The sequence below is a fragment of the Schistocerca americana genome, chromosome 4 (assembly GCF_021461395.2).
Source record: "Schistocerca americana isolate TAMUIC-IGC-003095 chromosome 4, iqSchAmer2.1, whole genome shotgun sequence".
NCBI lineage: Eukaryota > Metazoa > Arthropoda > Insecta > Orthoptera > Acrididae > Schistocerca > Schistocerca americana.
The window spans coordinates 430,447,181-430,470,251 of NC_060122.1; the positions used below are offsets into that span (position 1 = coordinate 430,447,181).

Consider the following 23,071-nt stretch of genomic DNA (forward strand, 5'->3'; position numbering starts at 1 on the left):
AATAAGGCAGCTGAGTTGGCATGGTTGCGTATGTCAAATTGAGGAGGCACTGATGGTCTAGGCTCAATCCTATGATGTTAAGAATCAGTTCTACAAGCCAAATTGAAGATGATTTAGGTTTTCCATATTCAACTAGTCCAACATTGAGCATGGGATACACGTAACAAAAATGACTAAAAAAATGTAGTTTCCAAACATATTTTCTTAAGCTGTTTTTTAAAGCTTTATTTTACATTTCTGAACATTGAAAGCATGCTGCCACTTTTATCACTGGACAAAGCAGCAGTGAAAGCCATATAAGCAATGGGAAGAAAGATTATTATCAGTTCAATACTGTAAGCACTAACAAAAATTTCAGTCCATTGAATTTTAATTTATTCATTGCCTTGGTAAAGGATTATGGTGAACAGTACAATGACAAGACGGACATCTAGTTTTAACAAAAATGGTGTTCATTCCAAGTACTATCAGGACACATAACAAAATCAAAATATGTTTTTCTGACTTACAGTATGGCTTCGTGGAAAAAGTCATCTATTGTTCAGAGCTATTCACAGTAATAAGACTGTTGCACATGTCACAAATTTACTTATAATTGAAGTTCAGCAACTTTTGTATTGCATTTGGCAGTGGGCATCTGAAATACAATTGTTATAAAGTTCACTTCTTTTATGTACTTTAATTTATTAGAGTCTTATGACTAACATTATGTGGCAAAACTTCACTGAGGGAAAATGTTATGCTTATCGATGAGTAATATGGATAATGTGTGGTGGCTAACTCTTCTTGACAATCACTTAGAGAGGCCAGCACACTGATGACAGCCTCGCAATACATTTTCTACCTAATAATGATATTGCTGTAATCAGTAATTATCCAAAATTGACAATATTGCTGTAATACTAAAAGGAGAAAACTCTCATCATTATGCATTATTCAATGAAGTGGAGTACTGACCGATAAAAATCTTCACTCATTTACCTAGTTGTCCGAAGCACAGCAAGTTAGAAAAATACTATATTCACAACTCTTTCGCCATGTGTGACTTTATCTGCAATATGAAACCATAAACTATGTTCATTTATTATAACATTGGACAAATAGACTTAACTATTTACACGGACTGCGTTTAACTAAGGTTTAAAATCCACAGGTATTTACATACACAGATAAAAAAAACAGAGACAAATACAATAAACCATTTAATTATGCTGTAAACATTAATACTAAAAATGCATAATATAAATACAAATTTTATGCACAAGTACAAAAATTTATATAAAAATATTAGTGACACTTACTAACATGAAATACTGAAAAGTCTCTAACACACTAATTCTATGATAATTTTTGTTATTAAAATTATATTTTTCAAAGCACCTTTGTCTTCTGTTCAACTGACTTTCTCAGTCATACATCATAGCTGACATAAAAAATTATAGAGATAAGTAGGGCAGCACAAACTAATCAGTGTTGTTCAGCTACGTAACCATACGGTTTCCAGTATAATTGTTAAGACATCTGTTTCCTCTAGCTTTTCTTAACTTTTTTCTTAACTGTGAATTGTTTCTCCAAATTTCGCATTACTGAACTTCTCTGGTAATCCACATCTTTTTGACACATTCTTGCAAACAAAAATGGGCACTTATAAGTCACCCGCTCAACACAGAGAGTATTTGGCCCTAATTTGGAAAACATGAATTCAGATGTTGCAGGAACTGTATGAAAAGGAAAAAAAAACTATTAACTTTTTAAATGCATTTACATATTAATGTAAAGAAAAATAATGTAGCAGAATGTTAGTAAATGAAATAGTGCAAGATACTCACAGCAAGCCACACCCTTAAAAAAGCATGTGCTATGATTTGAGTTGATTATGTAAGACTCTCCATCTTGTCGTACTTCAAATTCAGCATGAGTGGAGTGGTGGATAAATGGTGCATGTGGCAGAAATTCTTTATATTCAGCAGAATATTTCCAGTGATCATAGTTACCACTCTCTGTCAAAATGCTGAAGTCTACACTTTAATTTCAAGAAACACACAAATTTATTTTGTCAGTTTCAGATGCATTTTTTTTTCAAGTATTGAACAATGATACAATTAACATGCCAAAAGTTTTCAGCTGAATCAATTATAATGATTACACTCATTAACTAGGCACTAATACAATTTTTCCAAAAACTTCTCTTTAAAATTTTAGCATGATTCGTTTCTTTGGAACCATACTTCAAAAGCTGTTAAAGGACATTCCTTGGGAAATGTCAAGTAACAATCAGTTACAGATGGTTGTAGCCTCTTGACCAGTCCCTTTTTTCCTTAGAGTGACTTACAACAGTTTTTATGTCCATGAATCAACATCACCCTTGTTTTTTCATTGTTGTGAATACCAGACTTTTGAGATGAAAATATCAAAAACCTGACTTGCTTTTTCAGTTCACACACTCATATCTTATGGTATTATATTCCAAGCCACTCTTCATTGATCAAAAGTATGATCACTGCATAATAGTGAGTAACAAGGATAAAATGGGGTGTGCTATAAACTTTTGGCATGGTTATTACATTATGAAATAAAACTCATAACAACAAAGCACATATATTCTCTAAAATATACACATGTGCTTTCTCTAAATTTGGGCAAAGCAATGCGCGACAACCCAGATTTTGTCAATGAACTGCTTGCATTAGCTTTTGAAGTGTTCTTAGGTCACTGACATATGATAACAGCCAACATTTATGTACACAGAATACATACTGATAGACCTGAATGCTCTTTGCATTACTGTGTGTGAACAGATAAGAAATGATATGATTTCAATGTTGACTGTTAATATACTTTAACCTTCTAAGAAAGCTTAAAGTATACCTACAGTCAACAATGAAATCATAACTATACAGTTTAGAAGCTGAATGTTTCAAATTATGAGTTTTTGTAGTGTTTGAGATACAGCAGTAAGGCACATAATAAGAGGAGAAAATAATTCCTGGAAATAAAAGCACAAACAGCTGTTTATTGCTTACAATTGTGGCAATGGTTCAAGTACATATTTAATCATTCAGATAAGGTGTCAGATAAGAATTCACTGAGTCTCACTTGCTCACTTCTTGAAGAAGTCAACATACATTTCCACGATAGGTTGAGCCAGCCTCCACACAACAAGGATCAGCAGCCTGGCACCATTTTGCAGCACTATAGCTGCTTGCTGATGACTCAGACGATTAGGGAAAGTTACTGGTTTTTGATGAGCAAACTGTCTAAGAGTCTTGTTCCTCATTCACTGCAGTGACTAGATTTACATTACCATGATATGACTCTTCAGGCTCTCCCAACAGATATTTAGGTCTGCCACTGGATCACATTTTGTGTACAGCACAATGTGTTCTTGAAACAACTGCTCAACATCATCTTATCACTGCTGGTAAGTAGTAAGTGCTGGTGTCAGCACTATTATGCACTGTTAGGAGGCCTCGTTCGGTCTGAAGACATGCATCATGGTCAACTTGCATGCAGACGGATGACGGTAGCATGTTCAGAGCATCCTACTAGGAGGCATGCAGTGGCCTTCTGACATGTGCCAAGTGACATGGAGGGTCCATCTAGCTAACACTTTTTGTATGGCTCCCTATCAGAGTAACACTCATCAGCAGTACCAGTAACCTGGTGTATGCACATAAGGCCACAGCTCAGTTCCTAGTAGGGGGCTCTCAACAGTTACAGTCATCTGTCTGCAACCAGCTTGACCACACATGCTGGTCTTTAATCCTGGCCTGCTAAAAGACCAAAGCAGTGCAAACAATGGGAGTTGTCACTTGCCAGTATTAACAAGCAGCTGCCACCTGACAATGTCAAGCTATTAACTTGAAGAAATATTGTGGGGTATGTAAAAAATGGTCCAGTGGCAGACCTGAGAGACACATATTATGAAGAAAACTCAAAAGTTGACTATAACTGACCTTCAGATTATGGTAACACTAAAATGCCTATAGCCCCTGTAACATTATTTGACAGGATCACTCTCTTGCTTGCCTTCATTTTTGCATGTAATTCAGCAGTTATTGTGTGTGATTTTCTCTACTTTCCAAGCCATGACACACATTTCAATAACCTTTACAAGTAGAAGAGTTTAACCAATCTTTGCCACTGATTTCAGCGCTATTACATCAATTAATAGAGCTTCTTGTAACTGTCTCAGAGGTTTTTATTCAATATATATGTTTCTTTGAGTATATCTATGATTATTATTTATGTAGCTTTGTAATCTCCCCACCTGTCTTCATATCTATTAGTAGCTTTATCACAGTCACTGTGATTAGGCTAAAGGCCAAGGTTAATTAAGCCTACAAGCATGAGAAGGAGGTCGGGACAGAACACTATAACGTCAGTGCTCATTTTAGCAAGAGCAGACAGTGCTGGGGGGGAGGGGGGGGGCGGAGAGGGCTATTACATGTATATGTAACACATTAGTCTGAAGACTGGTTTGATGTTACTCTCCATGCACTGCATAGATATGTACCCAGTAGAACAGTTCGTAATGGAAGGGACCCTCCATGGCATACAGTCACTGTAAAGAAACTTCTAAAGATCCAGAGATTACTGCCTAATAAGTGAAAAACAAAGCATAGGGTTATAAATAGAGAAAAGCTGAATGAAACACTTTCGGCTGTCAAGGGAGCAACAACTAAAGCCTTCAATGACTACTATTATGATATTGTCACATGATTTTTCACAAAATCCAAAGAAATCCTGACCATATGTAAAGGTTAAAGAGGCATCAAAGTGCCTAGTCACTTGGAGATGAGACAGGAACTGAAACTGAGACCATCAAAGCAAAAACTGAAACATGAAACTCTATTTTCAAATGTTTCTTTACAAAGGAAAATGCAGGAGAATTGCACAATTTTAATCCTCGCACCACTGAAAAGTTGAGGATGTCAAATTAAACACCAATCAGCTGTCAAAATTCCAACCTTATTTTATTTGGCAGCCAGTTTCAGCATTTTAGTACTCCATCTTCAGACCCCTACAGTGATCACTTCAACCTGCGGGTCGGCAGGCGATGGTTGAAGTAATCACTGTAGCAAATATCTACTAACACCAGAGTTACTGGCCCCTGTTTTGATCATAATCCAGATATATTCTTCCTACACATCAGTCAGGGTCCTAAAGCTGGCGTGGTAAAATGCTGAAACTGGTTGCCAAATAAAATAAGGTTGGAAATTTGACAGCTGAAAGGTGTTTAATTTGACATCCTCTATCAAACAGCCGAGTCCCACAACCATCTCTAAAGAGATGGACATACAGAGACTGTAAAGTTGAGCGAAATAAATGTTAGTGTCAGCAGTGTTGGGACACAACTCAAGTTGTTAATACTGAACATAGCTCCAAGGTCCAATAAAATCCCTGTCATATTCAATACTGTATTTGCAGCTGAGTCAGTCCCTTTTTCAACTGTAACCTACTGTAAAGCCTTTGAACAAAAAACAGTGCCCAGCAGTTGGAAGAAAACACAGATCATATCCATTTACAGGAAAAGTAGTAGAGTGATTCACAAAATTTCTGTCCAATATTCTTAACGTTGATTTGTTGCTGAATCTTAGAACACATTCTGAGCTCAAACTTAATGAAGAATGATATCCTCTACGCTAACTATCACGTAGTCCAAAAACACTGATCATGCAAAACCAAACTCACACTTTTCTCATATGACTGCTGAAAGATTCGGATCAAGGCAGTCAGATAGATACAGTGTTTCTTGATACCCAAAGAGCATTTGACTCAATACCACATCTACATTTATTGTCAAAAATATGATCATATGGGATATCAAGCGAAATTTGTGACTGGATTGAGGACTTTTTTGGTAGAGAGGACACAGCAAGTTATCCTGCTTGGAGAGTCATCAGCAGATGTAAAAGTAACTTTTTGGTGCCCAAGGGAAGTGTGTTGACACCTTTCCGGTCATGTTGTGTATAATAACTTTGCAGACAAGTGTTACCAAATAGGACTGACTGCGGATACTGATCGTACAGAGAAGGGCATCATGAATGGTCACAGGTTTGTGTGACCCACTGGAAAGTGTCCCAGAAATATTGAAATAACTGAACAGGCAGATTCTTAAACACAGTTGTAAACTATACCAAAATAGCCTACTTGTGAAGTTTCGGTATTACAAGAACAAGATTACATTCATTACAACACACGTGGAGGCATTTAAACAATCATTCTTCCCAAGCTTCACACGTAAATGGAACAGGGAAAACCATAATAACAGGTACAATAGAATGGACCCTTGCCACGCACTTCACAGTGGTTTGCGGAGTATGCATGTAGACTAGGCTACACTATGCAAACCTCTTCAATAGTTCATAACTATGGCAACCTACATCCACTTGAATCTGCTTGATGTAGGCACATCTTGTTCTCCCTCTACCATTTTTACCCACTACACTTCCCTCCACAACCAAACTGATTATTCCTTGAAGCTTTAGGATGTGTTCTATCAACCTATTCCTTCTTTCAGTCAAGTTGTGTCATACATTTATATTTCCCCCAATATGATTCAGTACCACTTCAGTAATTACCTTCAAACATTATTCTATAGCACCACATATCAAATGCTTATATTCTCTTCTTTCCTGTTCTGTTTCTTTCATATTTCACTTCTGTATGAAGCAACACTACAGACAGATACTTTCAGAAACAACTTCATAACAATTAAATGTCAGATGTTAAAGTTCTCTCTCTTCATAAAAGCTCGACATGTAACTGGAAGTCTGCATTTTACATCCTTTATAGTTCTGCCAATGTTAATTATTTTGTACCGAGACTGTAACACTTCTTTACTGTTGAGTTGTTGCATAAGTTCATAGCATTCTTTCATAAGTTTAATAAACATGACAGATACACACAACAGAGACTTTAGTTATCAATAATATTTACTCCTTCACTATTTATAACATTCTGTAATTGCTGGGGTAACTTTTTGAATCTGCAAATGCAGAAAATATGTGATTTTGAGGTGAAGAACTTGTTGAGCCATGTTTGGAGTGCATTTTCATCTGGGAAGGAAGTCCATTGAAGATTATTCAACAGAGTGTGGAAAAGAAGAAAACACGAGGGTGCAAAATCAGGTGAATGAGATGTGTGTGGGATGACTTCGCAATCCAACTCTTGTATAGGGTTTTTTGTCAGTCTAGCACAATGGGAGTGGGTGTTATCGAATAGTAGCATCACTTCGCACAGTCTTCCTGATCATTCCTCTCGGATTGCATATGCAAGGTGTCTCAGGTGTTTACAATAAATGTCAGCAGTGATGGTTACACCTCGGAGAAGCAATTCATACTACACCACAGTGAATACACAGAACTGCTGAATTTATAGTACTATTAAATTCCATGTTGTGCACAAAGAGCTGTTGCACTTTCTGTATGTGACTGTGTGGTGTGGATTCACAAGCACCTTTATTCTCGATCTAGTGAAGATGCTGAGTCACGATAGGCACAGCAAAAAGATTCACACAATTATAGCTTTCGGCCGTTAAGGCCTTTGTCAGCACCAGACACACACACACACACACACACACACACACACACACACACACACACAAACGCAACTTGCACACACGTCTGCAGTCTCAGATAACTGAAACCACACTGTTATCTGAGACTGCAGACGTGTGTACAAGTTGCATATGTGTGTGTGTGTGTGTGTGTGTGTGTGTGTGTGTGTGTGTGTATTGCTGACAAAGGCCTTAATGGCCAAAAGCTATAATTGTGTGAATCTTTTTGTTGTGCTTATCACGACTCAGCATTTCCGCTATAATTCCTTCTCTAATATTGTTACATTCCATCCTGGATTTTCCATTGTTTGATTTATTCTCGGTCTATTCTTCTATGAAGAGAATACACTCAGAGGGCCTGTCAGGTGTACCATGGCATCAGCATGTTATCGAGACCTCCCTGTCCATCATATGATTCCTGTTTTGGATAAGAGTAAATGTGTGGAAACCACTGTTTCCATGCAAGAAGGGGGAACACCTCATGTTGCTCAATCATTGAAAGATCTGCTTAATGCAACCATTCATAAACGTATTGAGACCAGAGGTTTTCCAGATGTATGGCCTGCAAGATCACCTGATCTGAATCCATGTGACTTTTTGCTCTGGGGATTTATCAGGGACATGTTCGGTTCCTACCTGATCTGAAGGCCAGTATACAAGAACACATTACTTAGATTCCACCAGCACTGCTGCAAGCAACTGTTGATCATGTCATTTTATGGATGCAGCATCTCATCAATGTGTCCAGTGCTCATCCTGAACGAATTGTGTAAGCAGATGTTAAAAATAAAATCAACCTTATGCACTTCTCACTTGTTTGACCTTTTCTGCCCACTCCTCCTGTTCCTAATCCATTATATATAGAAACATTTCTATATGTTTTTCTCACATTTACAGAGCCAGGTTTTCACCTGGTGGTCAAAACTGGAATTAATTTTTTTCCATCGTAAATCGGTTCCTCATTAATGCATAAGAATATCTACCGAGTTTCACTTCTCTGTGAGTAGCTGCACTTTAATTATAACCACCTGCTACAATGCTACCTTTGTGACTCAAATGTCTCTATTTCTTTCAATCAGATAGCTCCCATCTTATTAATTTCCTACCTTTCTGTAATGTCAGCCACACGACAATTACAGCACACACTGGACCTCTGTGAGTTGCCGCACATTAATTACAACCAAATGCTATAATGCTCCCTTTGGGACTCTCAAAATCCTCTATTTCTTTCAATTAGACAGTTCCACCTTCTTAGTTTCCAAATGTGCGGTTTGCAATTGATAAATAATGGCCAGAGTTCAATTCTGCTCTTACAAATATTTAGCAATTTAAAATCTTATTTCTGTATCTTTGTCTTACCAATAAAGTCAATCTGAAACTTTTCAGTGTACCCAGATCTCTTTTTTTGTTACAAAATTCTTTCATGATTCTTAAATCCAATGTTTGCAATGACTAAATTTTGGTCTGTGCAAAATTCTACCAGGCTGCTTTCTATTTCATTCCTTTTATCCAATCCATCTTCTCCTGGCATTTTTCTTTCTCTTCCTTTTCCTACTAATGAATTCCAGTCTCTCAGCTATAACAAAATTTTCATCTCCATCAATGAACTAAGTAATTTCTTTTATTATATAATGTGTTTTTCAGTCTCTTCATCATCTGCAGGGCTAGTAGGCATATGAAATTGTACTATGGTGGTGGGCTCTTGGCTTTGTGATATCTTGACTATGATAATGTGTTGACTATGCTGTACATAATAGTTTACCCACATTCCTATTTTCTTATTCATTATAGCCCTATTTCTTCCTTACCTCTGTTTGATTTTATGTAGATAACCTTGTACTCCCTGCCCAGAAAGCCTATTCATCCTGACACCATACTTCACTAATTCTCCTTTATGTAACCTCTGCCTATTGATTTCGCTTTCCTAATTCTCTAACCTACTTACTTAGGAATCTAAAATTCCATGCTCTTACCCACATAACACCTGATTTGTTTTTCTGGTGGCAACAACGTCCAAAGTCGCCTCTGTGAGAAGATCCAAATGGGACACTATTTGCCTCTAGAATATTTTATGTTAGCAGATGTGATCCTAATTAAAAAAATAAAGAAGAACTGCATGTCCTCAGGAAATCTAACAGCTGTAATTCACTCTTGCTTTCAACTATTCACAGTACCTGTACTGCAAAGCCATGTTGGCCAGATCAGTGAAACATACAGATAGTTTACCCTGCAACTATTGAAAAGACTGCTGCTCCTCTTCAAGAACCATATGTTAGTCTGGTCTCTCCACCAATATCCATCCAGTGTGGTACTGGGAGATGAAGAAGCTTGCACAGGATAGAGTAGCATGGAGAGCTGCATCAAACCAGTCTCAGGACTGAAGACCACAACAACAACAACAGTGGTTGCACCTGGAGTATGGCTACCTATATCATTTATGCACACAAGTAATAGTATGCACTGTCTGCCAAAAAGAAGAATTAGTCTGTTACTTTGCAGCAAGCAAACAAAGCAAACTGCTGCAATGAAGACAGAAAATTCTAAACTACTATGCATTACAATAATGTAGTATAGGCCCTTATTGTACTCACATTGTAGGATTGAGCTTCTTCATGTTACTAAAATCAGCAACATACTCCCAGACATCAGCTGGTTTAGTATCTCGTATGATAATTTTAAAAATGGCACTGTGCTCTTGAGAACGAAAGATAAAATAAAGCACAATTGCTGCAATAGAAACAGCAGTTATGCGTTTCTTGTACCAACGGATCTGCATTGTTGGAGGAATTTTATCTTTTTTCTATGGTATTGTAGGGTAACAGCTCTAACTGAAAAAAATGTAAATGCAAAAAGTTTCTCATAAAACTGCACAAAACATTTAATATTCTATTTCTGAAATTCAATTTATGTTACTGCTATTCCAAAAATTAATTCTCATTGTATTATTAATGATCATATGCAAAATATTACCTATGTGTTTCACTGTTTTCTTAAAGTAAGTTGTTAAATACAACTGCATTATCAAATGATGAATTTGATTTCTATCAACAAAAACAAATGCTATCCATAAAGAAGGGTAAATGCAAACAAAGTGTTACATCTTCAAAGTAAGTAACAAAATCTTATCCCTCAACAAAGTAATTACACAAATAATTATTCTAAATCCTGCGAGAGTAAGCTTAACTGCCAGATAGAAACTGTTGGCACACTCAAGTGAAATATTTGTGAACAGCTCGAAAGGAAGGAAGAAATGAGCAACCCTTAAAATATTTCCCTTCATTGTTTCTACAAATTATATCTACAATTCACCTTAGTGTTGCAGTTACAGGATTTGCATTAAGTCACAGGATTTAGATTCATTCATGGGTGTCCATATCATAGGGCAAGGGGCCGCTCTTTCTCCCTCCCTTCCCCCCGCCCCCCTCCCCAACCTCTTAGGGAATGGAAAAAATATAGTGTATTCAGTGAGTGTTTTTCTTTCAAGAAAATGATCTAAAAATTGGTTTTACACAGGTTTTTATCTGGGTCATAATTGGAACTTTTTTGGTTACTTAAACATCATCACTCATCTTCCAAAATATTAAAAATACTCCAAGGCCCAAATATAAAATGTAAGCACGTTAGACAGGTCCATGCACACCAGCCATGGCCTTCATTTAAATCACATTGGGAAACAATTTTTGGTTGAAGAAATCTGTCATCTAGCAAATTGGAATCTCAATAGGCCTAATATAGAAGCAGTCCAAAGTACTTTGGACAAATGGGTCATAAAGAAAGATGCAATGTCTTATAAAACGGGTGAAAGGCATTTTTTAGGGAAGTAGACTGTATCACAAATAAATGTGATGCAGAATTAAATTGCAAATATAGACTGAAGATTGTACACCAGAATGTACAGTCATTAACAAACAAAGTTGATGAAATAAATATACTCCTCAATAGTGAATGGAAAGATGTTTCAGTGTTATGTTTTTGTGAGCATTGGTTACAAAATGAGTATTTTCAGTACTTAAAAATATTACATTTTAACCTTGCAAACTGCTTTTGTAGAATGGAATCAAAACATGGGGGAACTTGTATATATGTAAAAGAAAATGTAGATTATAAGAGTATAACATCTGTTTGCAAACTTGGTTGTGAAAGATACTTTGAAATCTCAGCTGTAGAGTTAATGTCTGAAAACACTATTATTTTATGTGTGTATAGATCTCCTGTTAGCAACATAAGTGTTTTTTTCAAAAAATTGGACCTTGCTTTAGGCAAACTTAAGACAACTGGGAAAACAGTGGTACTATGTGGTGATTTTAATATTGACTTTCTGAGCCATAGCCCTCACAGGGAAACGTTTTTAAATATTATAAAAGCCTACAATCTTTGTCTTACTGTTAGCTCTCCAACACATGTAACTAAAACTAGTGTCACTCTCCTTGATCAGGTATGTGTAAACATGGACAAGTGTACATCAGAAAACTTTGATACCGGCTATAGTGACCACCTTTCACAATTACTGACCATACCTGTAAATCACACTTCGACCAGTATAGAAAATGTTATCCATAAAAGGATTTATAGTGGGAAAAATATTGAATGCTTCCAGTACCTAATCAGTGAACAATCTTGGAGAGAAGTATATGATACCTCTAATACTAACGAAAAGATGGAACATTTTTTGAACATATTCAAGCATAACTTTGACATAGCTTTTCCACAAAGGAAAGTTATTTCCAAGAGCACAGATAGATTCAGAAACTGGATTACATCAGGCATCAGAGTATCTTGTAAAAGGAAGCGGGAACTTTTTCTGCAGTCAAAAACTAACAGCAGTCCAGAATTTATTAATTATTTCAAAAAATACAAGCTAGTTTTGAAACGCATCATAAAGGAGGCAAAAATTAAGAAAAACGACAAATATATTATGAAGTCATCCAATAAAACTAAGTCCATGTGGAAAGCTGTGCAGGATCTTACTGGGAAGAAGACAACTCACAAAAATATTGTGATATCACATGATGGCAATAATGTCACTGACCCTAGGGAAGTTGCAAATAGTTTCAATTCTTACTATGCAACTGTTGCTGGGAAATTAGTGAAGGAAAAATTTGGAAATCCACCTAATACAACATGGAAAGAACTTTCATCTATTGAAATAAATAATATATCCATGTTCCTCAGTCCAGTAAGCCCAACAGAGCTCCTAAATACCATTAATTCACTGAAGAGTAAGTACTCAACTGGTATTGATGATATTCCAGATTATATTATAAAAATAACAGCAAGACAAATACTTTCACCTTTATTGGACATATGCAATTCATCCTTATCATGTGGTGTCTTCCCTCAGCAACTGAAAATGTCAAAAGTAATACCCCTATATAAAAAAGGTGATCATCAATGTATGGGTAACTATAGGCCTGTGTCTCTATTGTCAGGGTTTTCGAAAATTATTGAAAAAGTGTTCCTTTCAAAACTAATTACATTCTTCGACAAGAATAATATTATTTCTGGGTGTCAACATGGCTTCAGACCACAGAGATCAATTGAAACTGCCACTTTCAATCTGATAAACCATGTCGTAAATGCAGTGGACAACCACAGAAATATCTCAGGTTTATTCTTGGACCTAACAAAAGCTTTTGATGTGATTGATCATTCTATACTCCTGAGGAAGCTCGAATGGTATGGTGTAAGAGGTGTGCCAAATCAGTGGATCAAATCATATTTGGAATATCGTTCTCAGGTAACTGAAATTAAGTACACAGAAGGAAATGAACTCCAGGTACACGTTTCAGAACCATGTGGACTAACTCATGGTGTTCCACAGGGCTCCATTTTAGGTCCCTTTCTTTTTTTGGTCTACATTAATGATTTCCCATCACACGTTAGGGATTCTGAACCAGTACTGTTTGCAGATGACACCAGTCTATTGATTGAAGGGAATAATGAAGAAAATCTTACTGCATCTGCAAAAGATATTACAAAAGGAGTGTCTGAATGGTTTACCAGAAACAGGCTAATAGTTAATCCCCAAAAAACTGTACTAATGAATTTCCACACTGATCAAAATAAAAATCCGGCACAACCTGTAATATGTATGGATAACCAAAACATTAGTTCTGTCAATGAAACTAAATTTCTCGGGATTCATATCCAGGAAAATCTTAAATGGAACACTCATATCACAGCCCTAAATTCAAAACTAGCAAAAATGAGCTATGTGGTAAGAATTCTCTGCAACAGTACTAGTGCAGAAACAGTTAGGGCTGTATACTTTGCTCGTGTACATTCAATACTGAAGTACGGTATCATTTTCTGGGGAAATGTACATCAGGCCATAACAGTTTTCAGGAAACAAAAGGCAATTATAAGAATAATGAAACAAGTGAGCAGCAGAAAATCATGCAAACCTTTCTTTAAAGATCTAAAGATCCTACCCCTTCCCTGCATTTATATACTGGAAATAGTCACGCATGTCAAAAAAAGCATACTGAGAAAAGAAAACCTTTTTCCTCAAAACAAAAGTGTCCATGATTACAGTACCAGGTCAGACAGTGACATACACGTCAATCATTGTAACACCACATTATGCCAAAAAGGTGTATATCATGCAGGAACAAAACTTTACAACAGATTACCAAGACATATAAAATCTCTTACTGAACTACAAAGCTTTAAAAAGTCTGTGACATCCTACCTTCTGAAAAACTGCTACTATTCAGTCTCACAGTATCTTATGCAAGAAAAAATGTAATTTGTATCTTTAATTGTAGAAATAAGTTATAAATATACAGTATTTCAAAAATTTGTAATTATTAACTGTATAGATCCAATTTGTCATAAAAATTTATAAAATTTATGTTTGATATTTGAAAATCCAATAGCCAAAAAATGTTTTCTGTCCAATATCCTGTGTACAATATATGTACTTAAAAAGAGATTTATATGGACAAATAAATAAATAAATAAATAAATAAAAAATCACCCCCTCCTCCCCCATCTCCCACAAACTATTGTAAGGGTGCCATTGGATTAATTAGCTAAATAATTGCTTTGCTGGGTGATAAGATATGAGTCTACAGAGTGTAGCTGAACTGCTTAGACAGCAAGTATCTGAACAACAGTGCTACAGTGCTAGCTATGTTGATACAAAACAGAGCAATGACAAACAAAGCAAACATTAGATTATACCTACAACAACAGTTGTTGAAATTGACATTTCGTCAGAAGGAAACCCAAGAAATATTGCAGAGTAAGAAAGAAGTAGCCAGTGAAATATTAGCATTTCTACATGATGAATCAGTGGAATATATGGTGTCGTATATGCTCGACTCTGCGGACAATCTACATGAGGAGTGCTGTGATGACACTACATGCTTAACAAGTGAACATGATACTGAAACAGGTGTTGAGCCTCATAGTTCATCATAATTGCTGGACAGGGAGCTACAAATCCCATCTCCAGTCAAATGCAATCACTGTCCAAGGACTGGGTATTAAACATAATTGCATACATGAAAGATCATCTGCATCGTAGTAAGAAAAACAATTATGAACAGATTTTGAATAGGTCCACAGCAATATGACCATGTTGTGGACAAGAAAAACTATGGATATTCAAGGGAGGACAAGGTGCACTTGTTACAAAAACTGGTGTTTGCACATTTCAGGATGTATATGATAGTGCCCTACTATGTTATGCATATCAAATTGCACATGGAAGAAGTAAGATAACAAAATTTCAAACAAAGTGTCAACTTGATAATGCACTGTAAACTGAGAAATCGACCCAAAAATTTGTAGATGAGATAAACAAACTTATCCCATCATTTAGTATGGGATTTGTTTTCAGGTCTGACCAACTGGGACTTGAAGAGGAAATGCATATGAAAGGAACCCTGGGAACTATAGGTACCAAGAGAGCTGTACCAAGATCAACTAACATCAATGCCCTAATGCATTCATACACAATTATGCAAACTGTCGATCTGTATGGTAAACTGGCTGGAAAGTCATTTATTGGGTATTAAAGTTGGAGATGCTCTAACCCCTACTATTCTTTCTCGTCAGCATGATCTTGCAAGGACAGTAGGGAATATTTACATCATAACAACCAAGCATGGGAAAATTGGTGTAAGAGAACAATAACTATATTATGAACACCGCTTTTGGCCAATAGCTCGTCAAAATAACTTGCTTTTGTTTGATTCCCGGCCTGCATATAAAAAATCATACCCCCTTAGACCAATATATCACTCCTGAAAAGTGTGTCACATTTCAGTTGACACCACCTGGAATCACTGGACAAATTCAGCCTCTGGATGTTTGCTTTTTTCCATGCCTCTAAAACAAATTATTGCACTATCTGCAGCTACACCTTAAAGGTTACAAGGTAAGTTCCACACCAGACTGCTTCACATTCAGTGGCATGCCATCACATTCCATCAGTTCTCATCACCACACCACACCTGTTGTTGTTGTGGTCTTCAGTCCTGAGACTGGTTTGTTGCAGCTCTCCATGCTACTCTATCCTGTGCAAGCTTCTTCACCTCCCAGTACCTACTGCAGCCTACATCCTTCTGAATCTGCTTGGTGTATTCATCTCTTGGTCTCCCTCTATGATTTTTACCCTCCACACTGCCCTCCAATACTAAATTGGTGATCCCTTGATGCCTCAGAACATGCCCTACCAACCGATCCCTTCTTCTAGTCAAGTTGTGCCCAAACTTCTCTTCTCCCCAATCCTATTCAATACCTCCTCATTAGTTATGTGATCTACCCATCTAATCTTCAGCATTCTTCTGTAGCACCACATTTCGAAAGCTTCTATTCTCTTCTTGTCTAAACTATTTATCGCCCATGTTTCACTTCCATACATGGCTACACTCCATACAAATACTTTCACAAACGACTTCATGACACTTAAATCTACACTCAATGTTAACAAATTTCTCTTCTTCAGAAATGCTTTCCTTCCCATTGCCAGTCTACATGTTATATCCTCTCTACTTCGACCATCATCAGTTATTTTGCTCCCCAAATAGCAAAACTCCTTTACTACTTTAAGTGTCTCATTTCCTAATCTAATACCCTCAACATCACCCGACTTAATTCGACTACATTCCATTATCCTCGTTTTGCTTTTGTTGATGTTCATCTTATATCCTCCTTTCAAGACACTATCCATTCCGTTCAACTGCTCTTCCGAGTCCTTTGCTGTCTCTGACAGAATTATAATGTCATTGGCGAACCTCAAAGTTTTTATTTCTTCTCCATGGATTTTAATACCTACTCCGAATTTTTCTTTTGCTTCCTTCACTGCTTGCTCAATATACAGATTGAATAACATCGGAGAGAGGCTACAACCCTGTCTCACTCCCTTCCCAACCACTGCTTCCTTTTCACGCCCCTCAACTCTTATAACTGCCATTAGGTTTCTATAGAAATTGTAAATAGCCTTTCGCTCCCTATATTTTACCCCTGCCACCTTCAGAATTTGAAAGAGAGTATTCCAGTCAACATTGTCAAAAGCTTTCTCTAAGTCTATAAATGCTAGAAACGTAGGTTTGCCTTTCCTTAATCTAGCTTCTAAGATAAGCCGTAGGGTCAGTATTGCCTCACGTGTTCCAATATTTCTACGGAATCCAAACTGATCTTCCCCAAGGTCGGCTTCTACTAGTTTTTCCATTCGTCTGTAAAGAATTCGCATTAGTATTTTGCAGCTGTGACTTATTAAACTGATAGTTCGGTAATTTTCACATCTGTCAACACCTGCTTCCTTTGGGATTGGAATTATTATATTCTTCTTGAAGTCTGAGGGTATTTCGCCTGTCTCATACATCTTGCTCACCAGATGGTAGAGTTTTGTCAGGACTGGCTCTCCCAAGGCCGTCAGTAGTTCTAATGGAATGTTGTCTACTCCCGGGGCCTTGTTTTGACTCAGGTCTTTCAGTGCTCTGTCAAACTCTTCACGCCGTATCATATCTCCCATTTCATCTTCATCTACATCCTCTTCCATTTCCATAATATTGTCCTCGAGTACATCGCCCTTGTCTAGACCCTCTATATACTCCTTCCACCTTTCTGCTTTCCCTTCTTTGCTTAGAACTGGGTTTCCATCTGAGCTCTTGATATTCATACAAGTGGTACTCTTTTCTCCAAAGGTCTCTTTAATTTTCCTGTAGGCAGTATCTATCTTACCCCTCGTGAGATAAGCCTCTACATCCTTACATTTGTCCTCTAGCCATCCCTGCTTAGCCATTTTGCACTTCCTGTCGATCTCATTTTTGAGACATTTGTATTCCTTTTTGCCTGCTTCATTTACTGCATTTTTATATTTTCTCCTTTCATCAATTAAATTCAATATTTCTTCTGTTACCCAAGGATTTCTACTAGCCCTCATCTTTTTACCTACTTGATCCTCTGCTGCCTTCACTACTTCATCCCTCAAAGCTACCCAATCTTCTTCTACCGTATTTCTTTCCCCCGTTCTTGTCAATCGTTTCCTAATACTGTCTCTGAAACTCTCTACAACCCCTGGTTCTTTCAGTTTATCCAGGTTCCATCTCCTTAAATTCCCACCTTTTTGCAGTTTTTTCAGTTTTAATATACAGTTCATAACCAATATATTGTGGTCAGAGTCCACATCTGCCCCTGGAAATGTCTTACAATTTAAAACCTGGTTCCTAAATCTCTGTCTTACCATTATATAATCTATCTATAACACCACACCTATATGATTCTATATGCATTCTTTAAAAGTGGATACCTAGCTGAAGGCTCTGCACAGTTTGTAACTACCGTTGTGGTGACTAATACATCCACAACAGACAAGAATTATTTACAAATGTTACTACAAGACAGAGTAGAAACACAAAATATAGCTTTTTTCAGTTTTGACATTTGATTTGGACTTTGTAAGAGGCACGTGTGGATTGTGGCATTCATTCTGCAAATACTGCTACTTTGCTTTTTATTATTACTTTTATTATTACAATCAGGCACCATCAGTGCAGCCTCAGTAGGCCAGGCTTGAAAATGAACCTGTAATGTTTGAAACTAGTTGCCTAGTATACATAAAGTAACTGTTGATAGAATCATTAATACCTATAAACTATATTAATATACATAATATAAAAATAAACAAAATATGGCAATGAGGTGGATAGACAATCCCAGTCAACAAGCAATTGGGAGTAACTTTGCAATTTTTTGCCATAGCCAGGTCATCTGAGTGTTTGAAATTTAGTGTGTTAATATCTACAAAACTATCAGCACGCCTTTTTAAAATATTTGCCCCAATATACTTCTAATAACTGTTCACTTTAGCATGGGTGGTTTCTGTCACACTAAATAAATTAAGTCATCATTTATTTATTCATTTTAAATTGTTTAAAACTCTAGATTGCTTGAACTTATTGTATGTTGGATCATTTATAACATGTATTAGAACATATTCTGAGCTCAAATATAATTGGTTTTCTTGAATAGAGTGACCTCCTCAATACTAACCAGTGTAAATTCTGAAAACACTGATCATGTGCAGCTCACCTTGCACTTTTCATACATGACATACTGAGAGCTTTGGATCAAGGCGATCAGACAGATGCAATATTTCTTGATTTCTGAAAAGCATCTGACTTTTCTCTTCCTTTTACTTTGTAATAAATTTTTGTACCCATATAATGTGGAGTTTGAGCATAAAGTTTTAAACGGTGCGTGGGCAGCATAAAATTATTTTGATTTCTGGTGTTGTAATCGTGTTGAAAATGATTTGTTACAAATAAATCAGGGCTACTGTGCACAAAGATAATCAGCTCACAGATATATAGTGCAGGAACACTTAATACATTTAGATTTTTTAGGAGAGGGCAACATGATTTTTTTTTTGTCCTATATTGTGCATATTTCTAATGACAGTTTTCCAAAGTTTTAACATTCAACGCATATGGTTTGAGTTACCCCAAAACACGATTTCACACCTTATTACTGACTCAAGTAGCTGTGATATACTACTTTTTTATGCCCATACTGGCAGCATTGTTCAGTATCCTACTTAATTTATTTGCAAGGTACTGTATATGTGAGCCCCATGATCGATTTTTATCCAGTTGCGTTCCTAGGAATTTCGCACAGATGTAGCTTCCTGGAAACCCTGTTTTTGTGACTGACCTGAATATCATTTAATTTTGCTTGTTTTGTTTTAACTGCATAAACTGAGTCTTTTCCATGATTATTTTAACCTGTTTAAATCAAACCAGGTATCTAATTTTTCTAAAGTATTTAATACAGTTTGGGGAATTTGGTCAGTGCTATTACTTTTAATGCTTACAGATGTTTAATCTGCAAATAAAACTGAGACACTCCATGTTAAGTGGTAGATAATTTATGTGAAACAGAAACAAAATGGGACCCAAAATACAGCTTTGGGGGTACTCCACGTGAAATGGTTTTCCATTTTGGTAAGTATACGTTCCTCTCTCTGATGATATAAGTACTCTTTGTCTTTGCTTAGTTAGATAAGACTTAAACCATTCTAATTCTGTGATCCTAATTCTATACTTTTCCTGTTTACAGAGTAGCAAGGAGTGGTTCACACTATCAAAGGTCTTCATTAGGTTCGCAAAAAAATCCTGTGGCAAGCAGTGAGTTGTCCAGAGAGGAGCTAGCATACTTCAGTGTGTCTGGAAAATAACCTTCTTGAAGGGACTGGCTAAGTATTGTAGACAGTGACTGTGCAATTATTTTAGAGAGTGTTTTTAACACTTTTGTTGGTATCTCGTCCCATCCTGCTGATGTTTTACTTTTTAGTGATAGTATCACATTTTCTATATCTTTTACATTAGTTTTGGTAAATGCAATGCAGAGTTCACCTTCAAATTGCTCACTGTTGAAAAATTTACCTTATCTATGGAATCTTCTACAATGATGTTTGATTTGTTTACATTTATAAAGAATTCATTAAATAATTCAGAAATTTGAGGAGGATTTACAATAGTTTTATCCTCTATTTTGATTTCAGAAATATCATGGCCTCTAGCTGTGGCACCTGCTTCAGCTTTGATCACTGACTATAATGCCTTTGATTTGTTTTCACTATCAAAAATAAATCTATTATTTGCCAGTTCTTTTGCTACCTTCACAACCTTTTTGAAAAATATTTTTGCAACTTTTTACATAGGTAACAAAATCTGGACTTCTGTTATGTTTTAGTTCCCTAGGTAGCCTTCTTTTCCTTGCAGTAGAGATTTTTATTCCTTCAGTAATCCACTTTACTTTATTTCCTACTTTTTATGATGTACAGTAAGGGGGAAAGTTTGATTAAAAACATGTAGGAAGTTTTCCAAGAAAGTAGCAAAAGTTTCAGAACATGAAATACTATGATCTATTGCCTATTCCACCTTATTTAATCTATGATGGACTAAATTCATATTTTCTTTGATGAACTATCATTTGGTGGGGTGTCAAGTGAAATTTAGGACTGTATTGAGAACTTTTTGGTAAGGGGGGGCACAGCATGTTATCTTGTATGGGTAGTCATTGTCAGATGTAGACTTGACTTCGGGTGTACCGCACGGAACTATGTTGGGATCCTTGCTGTTCATGTCATATATTAATGACCTTTCTGACAATATTAATACCAACTTCAGGCTCTTTATAAATAATGTAGTTATCTGTAATGAAGTACTATCTGAAAGAAGCTGCATAAATATTCAGTCAGAACTTGATAAGATTTGAAAGTGGTGCAAAGACTGCTAACTTGGTTTAAATGTTCAGAAATGTGAAATTGTGCACTTCAAAAAACAAAAAAGCATAGTATTCTATGACTATAATATCACTGCATCACTGTTGGAATCGACCAACTCATACATATATCTGGGCGTAACACTTTGTAGGGATATGAAATTTGAATGATCACATAGACTCAGTCATAGGTACAGCAGGTGGTAGACTTCAGTTTATTGGTAGAATACTGGGGAAGTGCAATCAGTCTTGAAAGGAGACTGCTTACAAACCACTTGTGTGACCAGTTCGAGAATATTGCCCATGTGTGTGGGACCCGTACCAAGTAAGACTAACAGGGGAAATTGAACATAAACAGAGAAGAGCAGCACAAATGGGCACACACTACGCGATCAAAGGTATCCACGCACCCCCAAAAACATACATTTTTCATATTAGGTGCATTGTGCTGCCACCTGCTGCTAGGTACTACATATCAGCAACCTCAGTAGTCATTAGACAATGTGAGAGATCAGATGGGGTGGTCCGCAAAACTCACGGACTTTGAACATGGTCAGGTTATTGGGTGTCAGTTGCATCATACATCTGTACACGAAATTTACACACTCCTAACCATCCCTAGGTCCACTGTTTACAATGTGATTGTGAAGTGGAAACGTGAAGGGATACGTACAGTACAAAAGCGTACAGGCCGAGCTCATCTGTAGACTGACAGAGACCACCGACAGCTGACGAGGGTCATGTGTGGAAATGGAAATGTCGTGTGGCTAGGGCCTCCCGTCGGGTAGACCGTTCGCCTGGTGCAGGTCTTTCGATTTGACGCCACTTCGGCGACCTGCGCGTCGATGGGGATGAAATGATGATGATTAGGACAACACAACACCCAGTCCCTGAGCGGAGAAAATTTCCGACCCAGCCGGGAATCGAACCCGGGCCCTTAGGATTGACAGTCCTAAGGGCCCGGGTTCGATTCCCGGCTGGGTCGGAAATTTTCTCCGCTCAGGGACTGGGTGTTGTGTTGTCCTAATCATCATCATTTCATCCCCATCGACGCGCAGGTCGCCGAAGTGGCGTCAAATCGAAAGACCTGCACCAGGCGAACGGTCTACCCGACGGGAGGCCCTAGCCACACGACATTTCCATTTCCACACATGACCCTCGTCAGCTGTCGGTGGTCTCTGTCAGTCTACAGATAGGCAGATATCTATCTAGACCATTACACAGGAATTTCAAACTGCATTAGAATCCACTGCAAGTACTATAACAGTTAGGTGGGAGGTGAGAAAACTTGGATTTCATGGTTGAGCGGCTGCTCATAAGCCACACATCACGCTGGTAAATGCCAAACGATGCCTCATGTGGTGTAAGGAGCATAAACACTGGACGATTGAACCATAGAAAAACATTGTGTCGAGTGACGAATCATGGTACACAATGTGGCGATCCAATGACAGGGTGTGGGTACGACTAACGCCTGGTGAATGCCATCTGCCAGCGTGTACAGTGCCAACAGCAAAATTCAGAGGTAGTGGTGTTATGGGGTGGTCATGTTTTTCATGGAGGGGGCTTTCACCCCTTGTTGTTTCGCATGGCACTATCACAGCACGGGCCAACACTGATGTTTTAAGCGACTTCTTGCTTCCCACTGCTGAAGAGCAATTTGGCGATGGTGATTGCAGCTTTCAACACAATCGAGCACCTGTTCATAATGCGCAGCCTGTGGCAGAGTGGTTACACAACAGTAACATCCCTTTAATGGACTGGCCTGCACAG

At 37.3% G+C, this 23,071-nt stretch overlaps 1 protein-coding gene across 5 annotated transcripts in view; it reads right to left on the reverse strand.

The window, feature by feature from the left end:
- Window positions 1-431: 431 nt before the first annotated feature.
- Window positions 432-23,071, reverse strand: part of LOC124613964 — a 47,659-nt gene continuing 25,019 nt past the window's right edge. For 2 of the 5 annotated variants that reach the window (XM_047142749.1, XM_047142748.1), the window contains 3 exons: window positions 10,153-10,389; window positions 1,830-2,023; window positions 1,190-1,718 (listed from right to left, as the gene is read on the reverse strand). In XM_047142749.1, the coding sequence (XP_046998705.1) occupies window positions 1,531-1,718; window positions 1,830-2,023; window positions 10,153-10,337 (567 nt within the window). In that variant the 5' untranslated portion in view covers window positions 10,338-10,389 and the 3' untranslated portion in view covers window positions 1,190-1,530. The other 3 variants (XM_047142751.1, XM_047142752.1, XM_047142750.1) reach the window with 3 other exon arrangements.